The sequence below is a fragment of the Clarias gariepinus genome, chromosome 18 (genome assembly GCF_024256425.1).
Source record: "Clarias gariepinus isolate MV-2021 ecotype Netherlands chromosome 18, CGAR_prim_01v2, whole genome shotgun sequence".
Classification (NCBI taxonomy): domain Eukaryota; kingdom Metazoa; phylum Chordata; class Actinopteri; order Siluriformes; family Clariidae; genus Clarias; species Clarias gariepinus.
Window position 1 is genome coordinate 24,843,407 of NC_071117.1, and position 12,436 is coordinate 24,855,842.

The following is a 12,436-nucleotide window of genomic DNA, read 5'->3' on the forward strand; positions in this document are numbered from 1 at the left end:
AACTATGGTTATAGAAATAAAGATGCAACATTCTGGTTACGGGAAACCACAGTTACAGACAGAAATACACAGTTTGGATTTTGGAGCCTATAGTTTTAGAAATATGTATAAAATTTGAGGTACAGAAGCTATATTAATAAAATAATATGAATTTTAGGGTATGGTAGATAGAGTTATATAAAATAATATGATGTAGCTAATGCTATAAAATAAACATGAAGTTTGGGCTATGGAAGCTATGGGTATAAAAGTAAATACAAAAGACTGAGTTACAGAATCTCTAGTTATAAAAAACAAACACCAAGGTTGGTAGCTATAGTAAGTAAAAGTTTCAGGTATGGAAGGCATCAAGAAATAATTATAAACATTGAGCTGCAGAAACTATATTGATAAAGATTGTTATGAAGTTTAGGTTAAAGTAGCTACTGTTAGTGGGATATTTAGAATGTTCGACTTATGGTAGCTATAGCTATGGAAATAAATTCAAAGTTTGTTGTACGTTTAAAGCTATAGTTATGGAAATACATACAGAGTTGTATACAATACAATAATTGTTTTTTAAATTATGAAGAATGGGTTTTGCAATTCAGGTTATGGTAGCTACAGTTATAGAAATATATATGAAGTTTGGTTACAGTAGCCATAGTTATGGTTATAAAAAACTAAAGAAAATGTTTATGTTTAAAATAGCTTTAAAATAATATGTTAGATTATACATGTATTAGATAGAATTAGTTAGACGCAGGATGATTGAGTCATATATACCATTTGTGTTAAGGTAGCTACAAATACTAATGGAATTATGAAATTGGAATTTATGATAGCTACAGAATCTGTCTGGGTTTGCACCTCGAAGCTGTGAGTGGGCGACGCAGCTCCACTCTCCCCGGCCGTTACCCAAACACTTGCAGCGCATCATGTGACCCATGGTGTCATGGCGCTTGTCCCACTCATCATTAATGCGGTACATGACGTCGTTTACTGTGCAGACTTCCTCATGATCTGGAGAACACAAGAAAATACAGTGAAATCCGAGGACAGGAAGTCCTACGTATATCTCAAAGATTAATGTGTCTCTGAGTCTGAGTTTAAGTCTTATTAGGCATTAGTCTGGTGTATAGTCAGTCTTAGGTTTATCAAGGATTTAGGTAAAATACAGTCAAGGTTTAATTTGCTTTCAATCAAACCTGAGTGTGTGTGTGTGTGTGTGTGGTGTCAAAATCTTAGCATGTTCTCTTTAAAAAAGGGTGGATTACGTAGCTCTAGCCAGGATATATACAAATCAGTGACTAGTTATAGCCAATTATTATTATGCGCTTATAAAGACTCCCCCTCATAATGACATAATGACCATTAAATACTGCACTTGGGTTTTGACGTCCTGGACTCCGGCATGGCTGGCTTCATAAAAAAGCTATCCGCGTCTATAAAACCAAACCTCATGGCAGAGATTCAGACAAAAAGGATGATTCAGTGCAAGCCTCTGGCCGACCAACTCTGTTCCAGCATGCTTGTTATAGTGCGTAGTTAAAACCAGTCCAAATCAAATATACTGTATTTGTGCAGGTAAACTATGTTTAGTCAGTCATTAGCGTATACTGTTACCCCATAATTAATGAAAAAACAGCAGTGGACTGGTAGTGTGGTCTCTACGTACCAGCCATGGGACAGAATCCGTAGCGTCGTTCATCATCGTAGTTTGACGTCGTGCCACACCACTTCATCCCATCGCGGCGGCCGTCGGCTGTGCAGTCCGTGTAATTACGACCGTTGTACAGGAAGGGAAACTGGCACAGTGCACCGTTAGAGTTTCCACCGCGAGTCGTCACCATCACTGCAGGCAGAGTATAAATCCTCATATAAAACAGCTGCTTCAAGCAAGTCCTCGTCTCTTAGCGATCAGAGCCCTACTGGCACCAAAAGTGGCTTTTGATTGTAGCCCATAAGTACCCATGGAGACCCTGGTGTCATAAACGCTTTAAATGTTCTGAAAAGTTTCTTATTCAGCTTTTCCCTTAACTTTAAGTCATGAAGTCCCTAAGTGACATTTAATGAACATCCTGGTGCAGTAAAGTGACGATCTATGAATTTATTTCCCCTTGACCTCATTTCCAAAATGGTGGTGTTTCTGGGTAGCACATGTGACAGAACTAGCTCATTTAAAAAAAAAAGGCTATTTACCAATTCTAATGATTTAATAACACACATATTTTACATTTAACCTATTCTGGCTGCATTGATATAAAACAAATTAAGAAAATGGAACCTTTCCAAAAATTAAGTGTTTACAGCTCTAATGATAATTGTTATTTGGGTTTTTTTTTTAATCTGTTCTTAGGATAGGACTTTAGGTTCAATTCCAAAGATATGATCTTGGGGACAAAATGAGATGTGGGTTGAATCTCAAAAATCTCAAAGACCTTGTGGAAGACCTAGCACCTTTCATTTAATGCAAATAAAAATTGGTTCAGCATTTTTTCTGCGATAAAATTACATGTTCAGATCCAATCCTAAAGTTGGTACTTTAGATCTAGTCCCAAAACTGGGACTTTGAGTCCATCTCCCCAGTGGGGATTTTAGATCCAATCCCAAATCACAGGCTTTTACTCCAATTTAACTGAAAGGACTTTAGGTACAATCCCAGAGCTACAATTAAAGATTTAATCTTATGGTCCATGGACTCGATCCAAAACTCCAAAGATTTAGATCCAATCACAAAACTATGATCCTTACATCCATTATACCTACAGTATCCATGACCTTGGTTTAAATCAAGAGTTTGGGTAGCATTCCAATGCTGGGAGTTTAGGTGCAATCCAGTTACTCACCTTTCAATCTAGGTGCTCACAGTTGTGATTTAAGACATATTTCCAAAACTTGTTCTTGCTGTTTTGATTAAACAGCTTAGATAAACATTAGTAATTCTTATCTACAATAACAAAGCTGTAACTTTAACCCAAACCCTATGAAGATTTAAATCCCAAACAACTATGTACTTATTTAAATTGGTTTTGGGTTAAAAACAGAACAATTTTTAGTGCAATACTAAACAGTACAAGTTTGGATTAAATCCCTAACCTAACGTCTTAAATCCCAATCATTCAGTCTTGAATCAAGTCTAGGGCATCGAACCCACAGCTCCAAGTTGAGGTTAGTTTTAGTTTAATAGATGTTTAAATGTTAAATCAAAGCTTTACTTACAATTCCTCTGAGTACAGAACGAGTACTGGCTATCCGTGTCGTAGCTGGAGGTGGTGCTGCACCACAGCTGCCCATCAGATCGGCCTTCAGAGATGCATGAGTAGTGTGTTTTTCCACCATACACAAAGGGAAACACACACGGCTGGCCGTTAGAGTTCCCGCCGTATACATGTGCCTGGCCGTCTGCACACACACACACACACACACACACACACACACAGAAGAATTGGAGGAATTCAAAATGTGAGCCAATGTTGAAGCTTCCATAACAGCAAGTCATAAAACTTCAGTGAATTTCTCTACATCAGAACATCATTCAAGCTTCTGGCTGAGGTTAAAAGAGGTTTTTAGTGTTTACTGCTCCATTTCTCAAATACTTTTATTTCCCCTTGTTATTCTCATTTCAAAGCGACTTAAACATCATCTCTGTAAAAGTTATGTTATATAGTGAAATTCAGCCAAAAAAGGAAAATTGTTGTTGTTTCTGTGACATAAATGAGTTATGATGATTAAGGGGAAGCTAAAATGTATGCGTACCCCATTCTTCACAGCTGATGCCTCCATTAATGCAGGTGCAGATCATCTGCTGGCTGCCCTGCGTTTGGACCCAGCGCATGCCGTTGTAGTAGACGGTGCCAGATCTGGTTTGACACGCACCGATCTCGGGCAGCTCGGGCACAATGGTCAGCTGGTGAGTGACGGGTTTGACCTCAGTAGACAAGGCTGAGCCTGAACCTGTCAGTGAATAAAGGCGGGGTATAAAGCCAGAGAATATTAGCGATGCACTGTAGAGCTACACCATAAAAGGTGAATTAACAACAATAAATTAATAGGAATCAGGGGAGAAAATATGAAAGTAACATTTTCTGTAAATAATTTGTACATGCATTAGGCTTGGAAGAAATGTTAAGTTTATGAAATATAAATTTAAAAAAATCAACATTATTTCACAATTATAAAGTAAACTTAAATTAATTTTTTGTTTATTTAATCAGATATTTAGAAATTTTAGACATTAGATATAAGATATTTTTTCCAAAATTTGAAAACCCATGTGTGACGAACATTTTAAGTCAATTTTGAAAAATTATTTTGTTATTTTATATATCTAAAATCATATTATCTATATTACCAACCATTTTATAATTTAGCTTTTTAATAATTAAATTCGTTTACAATATTTATTAAATGATTAAACAACTCATTCCATACCAAATACTAAAACAATGCACTTACTTTGCATTTAGTTTAAATTTGTTTAATTCCAAAGTACAATTATAAAATCGAAATTCTTGCGTTGTTTAAAGAAGCAAAATGCTAATAAGTCCCCATTTCTTAAGCTCCTAATGCTATGAAAAATGAATGTCATGATCGTTAATACAGTGTATGTTAAGTCAATGAGCACACTGTTGAGGGATTAATGAGGAAATGATTGTGATAGAAAGATTTTGATAAATCACTATGTTACCTGTATCGCACTCACCCAGGGTGGTATGCGCAGACGAGTGCATCTCGCACTTCCATTCGCCGCGGCCGTTTCCTGTACATAAACACTGCTGCGTGCGGCCTTGTGAGTCTACTTTAGTCCATGTCTCTCCGATGCGGTACGACTTTCTCTTATCCTGGTCATTACAACGATCTAAAACATTCATGATAATAAAATTTTTATCATTATTACCGATGCTCTTTACTCATTTATCCTATTGAATTGCAAATATGTCTGTGAAATTAAAAGAAAAAAGTAATATCAATAACAAATCCTTATTTAAATATACTGTATGTTTGCCGTCAGTCAATTGTGATAGGCAAGAGTGTGTCAGTATAGATACAGTAGCTTGTAATTTCCTAATACATTTGTATATCTAAATACTGTAGTTACTGACTATAAAGCTCACTCTACAATTTATTATTATAAATAATAATAATAATAATAATAATAATAATTATTATTATTATTATTATTATTATTATTATTATTCAAAAATAAGTTGTGATGCATCACTCACTCCTGGAGGTGCAGGTGATGCGTCCGTTGCCTTCGCCCAGACAGGTGCAGTCGACGATCATCCAGCCCTGGTAAGGTTTCTCCCATGTCTGCCCCACCACATAGGACGTGCCCAATGACGTGTCGTAGCAGCGCTCGGCTGGAAAATTAACACAAGTAACTTAGATTAATCATTGTGTCTTAATACTGACATATTAGTGAGAAATAAATTCATAGTGTATGTTGTGATACACTGGTAATATTATGATCTAAAGCATATGGTTACACATGTCAAGTTACACAAGTTTAATAAAAAAAAAAATCAAGTTTAAAATTTGAACGAAAAAAATGTTTCATGCCAAATTATTGCATGATGTATAACAATAAATAAAAACATAAAATTCCCGAAACGCTCCAAATATAATTTTTCCAAGTTTAATAAAAATAGGGTGAAGTCAGGTAAACTGGGCTAGATAAGATCGAATCGCCATGTCAAAAAGAATTTTTAATGCCAATCACAAGTACAAATTGTTTTCACAGTTGATTTGATTTGGTCTAAAGTTTTATTTGATGGGGATTGTATTTTTGAGACCTATTAAAAGGCCCAATTTATTCTTTAGACTTCACTCTAATTGAATAAATACATAAAAGTACATAAATGCTAATTATGTAAACATTTAGAAATTATTTGGACTATATATAATATCTATATATTTTAGTATTTGGGCAATATTAATAAAACAATTATATTAGTTATATAATAGGTATATAATTGAGTATAAAGTACATATATAGTACTTTATATAGTAATATAAGTATATAATTAAACATGTTTCTTTTTATTAATTTAACTCAATGTTAACATAAACATAATATTATATATCTATTATATTTTAAATTCTGTATAAAAATTCTCAATAAAGCATTTATTTTCCACCCACAAGGTTAGTGGGTTTGTTTGTGGTTGTTTTACTGTTGATGCTGACCACTGTCCTCTCAGTATTTGCTCTGAGATTAAACATTATCCCTGCTTTAGTGGAATCCTAAATTCTCAACACTACTATATCAGTCTATACATAAAGGAGAGAGAGAGAAAAAGAGAGAGGGAGAGCATGAAAGAGAAAGAAAGAGAGAGAGAGAGAGAGATTGTCTAGTTGCAGGTAAGTGTTTCACATTTCCTTACATTATCCCAGTGATAATTAAAGTTTGATGATAACAGTATCTGTCCAGTCAGACCATGTTGACCTTTGACCTGAGATATTTCTTAAATGCTTACCAATGGGTTTGCAGGTCCACTCTCCCTTTCCGTTTCCGAGGCACACACACTCGAGCATGTAGTCGCCTGTGTCGTGGGGTCGAGTCCAGGTTTCGCCGATTCTGTATGAGTGACCTCCTTCATGACAACGATCTGTCGCAAAGATGAAACAAGACACCATGTCATGAGACAGACCAAAAACTCCTTCAACATGTAACTAAAAACTTTTAATGTAAAACTAAATTATTATAATAATAATATTAATGATTTATGGATTAGTGTGTTTACAGACTAATGAACAATAAATAGTTTGTAAGTTAGCATGTTTACTTTAATGTAATTCATAAGTTAGCCTGGTTTCTTCATGGTATTTTATGTTAATCAGAATAGTATTATAATAAGGCAAGTTGTACTGGCTAGTTCAAAGTTAAGCCTGTTCACTGGTTATACTGTTAGATTTAATACTAGGTCATAATTTAGACTTTTTTTTTAAATGCTAGTTCATGTTATTCTGTTTTTTATAAGTCTAGTTTACTCTGTGTGATATATAGCTAGCTCAAGTTAGACTGTTTACTCTAAGTCTAGCTTGTAAAATAATGTTTTTACATTACTATGTATACAGGCATTGTGAAAACAACCATTCGGCTGTTTCGGTTGATTTCATTCATTTCATTTTGCGATAGTATTGTTTTAAATACGAATCTTTCATTTATTTGCCACAAACTTGACTCACTTGCGATACTGCAGCTGATTTTGCCTCGACCTGAGCCAATGCAGGTGCAGTCCCAGATCATCCCGTCCTTTGGCCGCTCGTACGTCTCGCCCACGCGGTACGACCTAGCGTTGAATTTATCGAAGCACATCTCTTCAGCTAAATGAACAGAAACAGCATGGTTAAAGGAATATATGGAACACAGTTTACCTTGTTTAACTTATTTATTTGCTAAGGTAATGCAACTACAATAGCACCATCAATAAAAATATACATATTTAAAATGGCTGCCACTAAAGCTACATATGTTACTTTAAATAACATTATTTTTTAACACAAAAAGAAACTGATAGACTGATCAGTTAGAACTGATAGAACTGATCTGAGTCCATGTGTTCATGTTCAGTGTAATTCCAAAAGGATTGTATTCAAAGCAACATAAAGAAAGTGTTGTTTTTATTATCACCTGTAGGTTTGGATTCACACTGGACGCCGGACGATCCTTTGCACGTACACAGTAAAGTGCTGCCCATGTAGGGTCGTTCCCATTGTTCATTGACTTTGTAAAAACGCCCATTTTCCGTACAGCCAGCTGAGTGAAAAAGAAAATTACCCATAAGCCACTGAGGATTGAAACTAGTCACTAGTTTTTTATTTCATTGCCAACTTTATAGGTGATCAGGAATCAGAACATGGTCCAAGCTTGGACTGTTTTTCTGTAACAGCTTGTAAATCAATTAAGTTATTGTTTATGTGCGGGCCCACTTCCAATTAAGTATTAGATTTTCTAATGAGTTACATTTTATGTTTTAGTGCAAAGATATTGATATTGCTATATTGCTAACTTCATGACTGATTTATGACTGACACTAGTCACTAGTCACCTATTCATCTATCCCAGGAGTCAGCAATCATATAGAAGTGTCTGTTTAGCAAATTTTATCAGCATTAAAAATAATGAGTTCTGAGTGCTTTTGTGCAGCTTTGTACATGTTAATGAAATACAGATTAAGAGTTGTTTAGAGGAGAGGAAAACTGATGTCTGAAAGAGATCCTACCATGGGTATCAAGTGTATCTATGAGATTTGTGGTACCTAATTGAGTAAAGTCTTGCCTACAAACTGTTTTAATCCCAATAACGCTTAATTTTTCCTGCAATATAAGTCAAAATTTCAAGAACAATTCAAAAAGTGTTAAGCACATAAACTCATATAAACATTTAAAGTGCACTTTTGTACCTTTAGCATGTAACTTTTCTCTACAAAGTTTCATGTGGTGTATGTTTGATTAGCTTTCAAATTGTGTAAATTACAGTAGGGCTGCAGCAACAAAATAAACCCAATAAAATTCAATAATAAAAATAGCTGGCAAAGAAATTTCATTATAAATTAATTGAATTAGCGTTTTCATGTCAAGGTGCAAGTAGCAAAGTTTTCAAAAAATTTTTTCTATACAATGTTGTTTACAACAAGAACTGGTATTGATTTTTGAGGGGGTTAAGTAGGACTGTCTTTGAGTAACATTAGTTACAAAATAGTGTGCAAATACTGACTCGACCCTGTTGTTACACAACTGTTTATGAATAAAATAAGATTTGTATCCACACAGTGATATTTTGGGTAGCAAATATTGGCATTTTTCTTTGGAATAAAATGAGCTTTAACGATTTTGAGCAACATATGTCATAAATTACTGTGTATAGATGGACTCTCCTTGTTATTTTACACATTATTCATGAAAAAATGACATTCTGTAGCTAAACAATGCTGTTTAATGTTAATATAAAGAATATATTTTAGGTGCAATAGCATTTTATTACCCTTAAATGAAATGTTGTAGCTAAACAATATTGTTTAAATCAAGCATTTGTGTTTAATTTGGGGGTGAAAGAAGTCATAATTCAATGTGCAAATATGACCAGTCTCTGGTATTGTACACAATTACCTAGATATTTTACCAAGATAAAATGACATTCTAAAACCAAAAATGCTGTTTATTTTGAATTTATAAAATTTAATTTTTATTACTTTTGACAAACAGAAACCCTAACTTATTGTCCAAATACCCACCCTGGCTGTTGCATAACTGTTTAGCAATAAAATTAGATTTTGTGCCTTAACAATGTTACATAAAATAAAACATCTACATGAATTAGTTTTATAACTTTTAAAGAACATAATTAGCTAAACTACAGTAAACAAATCAAACATAAAACATGTCCTGATTGAGGGACATGCTACTTTAAGCAACTTTAAAGTGTTGTAGCTGCATGGTTGGTGTTTCATATTAACACATATACATAGTACCACACACACACACACACACACACACACACACAAATAAAATAGGTGAAAAACATATATATATATATATATATATATATATATATATATATATATATATATATATGCATTATGCATTATAGCTATAATTTTGGTCTTTCATAACAGTACATATAACAGATAAGCGCGCGCACACACACAGAGATACATGTATATTAGCACATCAAACAAATCATATATTATTAACAGTGCAACTGTTAAATATACTGCAAAACATTACAGAATGTTTAAAGAAAGGTAGATTTGCTGCATTAGGTTTTCAGACTTTAAATGGTATTCCAATGTTATAAATGCTGGAGATGTGTCCATATGTTCAGTATAACACCTACAGTATTTATAATATTGCATTAAGTTTTTAGACTTTTTAAACGGCATTTATTGCACATATTTAACTGGAAACACTCTCCAGTCTGTCCGTTTGGACCCTCACCTTGGTGTGTGTACGCTAGCTCCTCCGGTAGGGTGACCACCTGTTGTTGCCCCTGTCGCTTATTCCTGCCGGTCTTCGGCACACACACCACCGCGCTGCACGCGCACAGCGCCAGCAGCACCAACCGCCTCATATTCGCGCACAGAAAAATACTAATTAAAAAAAAAATCTAATGTATAATACAAACTATTTATGGACTTTTATTTAACGTGGAAAAAAAAAATCTTGGTGTGTATTCTTTGGGCGGGCTGCGCTCCTGACACGTCCAAGCAGCACCGTGCGCTCGGAGAGCCTCGGGTCCGGCTTTTATACTCCACAAACCTGCGCGCTCTACTGTAAAGGGGCGGGGTTTATCGGACCATGCTCTCTGATTGGTGGCCTTTTTTCTTTTCTTCTTCGAGCGCGAGAGTATCTTCTGTACCCACCATGACCATAAATGACTCAGCTGGCTGTTACAGGCACATGGAGAAAAGATTAACACACACACACACTGTTGAATAAAAGCATTGTTTTGAACCAGTAAGTAAACAGACCCCCACAGTTTTATGATCTAATTTGATCGAAAGGAATTTCTAACTTTCATTTGATCAATCTGAGGGTGGAGGACGACAGTGACAATTCCCCTTAAAAATCCCCATTTTACTGTTAAGAAAATTATTTACTGCATTTAAAAAAAAAAAAAAAAGTGACAAAAAGTCATATCCCGCTGGACCTGGGCCTTCTGAAAGACATGTTGACCTTTTGAGATCATACTGTATCTCTCATCATATACAGTACATAGGCAAGTTGTTTACTCTCAATTAAAGCAACTAAAGTATTATTAATGTACAGTATTATGCTTATAATATTTATATATACACTACCGTTCAAAGTTTGGGGTCACTTGCAAATTTCTTTGCTTTTGTTTAGTGATTTATTTTCTACATTCTACAACAATACTGGGGATTTCCAAACTATAAAATAACACATATGGAATTAGGTCATTATGTAACAACAACAAAAACAACAGTTAGTTGTTATTTTAAGACACAGAGGTCAGCCTTTCTGTAATAGTTCTTGCAAGAACATTATTGTCAAGTGCATTTGCAAAATCCGTCAAGCACCATAATGAAACTGGCTCTCAACTGGAAACTGGAGACCAAAACCTACCTCTGCCACAGACGAGAAGTTCATTTAGAGTTATCAGCCTGAAAAATGACCAATTAACATCACCTCAGATTAGAGGCGTTATGAAGTCTTTACAGAGCAGAAGTAGCAGAAACATCTCAAAATCAACTGTTCAAAGGAGATTAATGCATTTTTTTGGACGCCTTCAGCATTCCTTTACAATGTAGAAAGAAATAAAAATCAGGAACCATCATGGAGTTAGAAAGTGACCCCAAACTTTTGACTGGTAGTGTATATAATATTATATATATACTTAAAATAAAACTGTAAAGTTGGCATGTCTGTACATTGAAGAGAGTTGCGGAAAAAATATTTGCAGGGACGTAAGATGAGCACTAGAACACAAAGATGTTTTTGGAATTTTTGTCTGTCTGTTTGTTTGTGCATGCATCACATAAAAACTAATGAGAAAAATGAAATGAAAATTTATGAGCTTGAGGTAACATGTACAGTAGGCTTTGTTTCGTCACAATCGGCCCAGTGAAACAGAAGATATGCTAATGTGAAATGGAAATGGAAAACGGCCTTCCAATTTTGGTGAGCCTTACACATGAGCCCACCAAAATTGGAAAAAACTGCAATGTTTTTTTCCCCTTTTGGTGGGCCCATGTGAATTGTAGCTTCAGTCTTCTGTGGTTCAGCTTCTGCTGCTTGTACCCCATCTGCTTCAAGGTTCAGAGATGCTTCTTGGGACACCTTGGGTGTAACTAGATGTAACCAGTCTAACCAGTTGTTGATGCCAACCTCTGGCACCAACAAGACATTGTCTGGACCTCATCTACCTGCCTAAATGCTGCCATGTGATTGGTTATTATTTATTTGTCTTAACATTTAGTTGAGCAGGTGTACCTAACAAAGTGGCATGTATATAATGCCCTGATGGGACATTCTCAACCTAACTGCACTATTTATTATATAGTTCTATGAATATAAGATATTAATCATTAACCCACCAAATTAACATTATTAAAATCTCATTATCCTTAGTTAAGGTCTGAGCTCAACCTGACTGCAGGAAGGCTTCATAAAATCTTTAATCTTTAACTTTAATTCTCATAAAATCATATACAATGCCAATGCAAGCAATGGATAGTTGTATGTTGAATTTATTATAAAAAAGTGCTAAAAAGCTTATAAATTAAATCAACAAATTTTATTAAAGTAATTACTTCATGATTACTTCATTTGTGTAAACGTTGATTAATACGTAACGTTTCATGTGTTTCAAAACACGTTCCCTTACGCCTTCCTTATTTCAGATCGTCACTCTACGTCTACATGACACAAAATAGCACGTCAGTACGGCACAGTCGAGCAAATCCGAGTAAATCTTTACTGAGATGAT

At 34.8% G+C, this 12,436-nt stretch overlaps 1 protein-coding gene across 5 annotated transcripts in view; it reads right to left on the reverse strand.

Moving 5' to 3' along the window:
• Positions 1–10,189, reverse strand: part of fn1b (fibronectin 1b) — a 36,903-nt gene extending 26,714 nt beyond the window's left edge. For 3 of the 5 annotated variants that reach the window (XM_053477211.1, XM_053477213.1, XM_053477209.1), the window contains exons 1-10: positions 9,925–10,189; positions 7,619–7,744; positions 7,174–7,311; positions 6,462–6,593; positions 5,208–5,345; positions 4,670–4,840; positions 3,739–3,936; positions 3,202–3,384; positions 1,658–1,834; positions 850–1,002 (exon numbers count right to left, since the gene is read on the reverse strand). In XM_053477211.1, the coding sequence (XP_053333186.1) occupies positions 850–1,002; positions 1,658–1,834; positions 3,202–3,384; positions 3,739–3,936; positions 4,670–4,840; positions 5,208–5,345; positions 6,462–6,593; positions 7,174–7,311; positions 7,619–7,744; positions 9,925–10,057 (1,549 nt within the window). In that variant the 5' untranslated portion in view covers positions 10,058–10,189. The remainder of the gene's footprint in view (positions 1–849; positions 1,003–1,657; positions 1,835–3,201; positions 3,385–3,738; positions 3,937–4,669; positions 4,841–5,207; positions 5,346–6,461; positions 6,594–7,173; positions 7,312–7,618; positions 7,745–9,924) is intronic. The other 2 variants (XM_053477212.1, XM_053477210.1) reach the window with 1 other exon arrangement.
• Between the last annotated feature and the right edge of the window lie 2,247 nt (positions 10,190–12,436).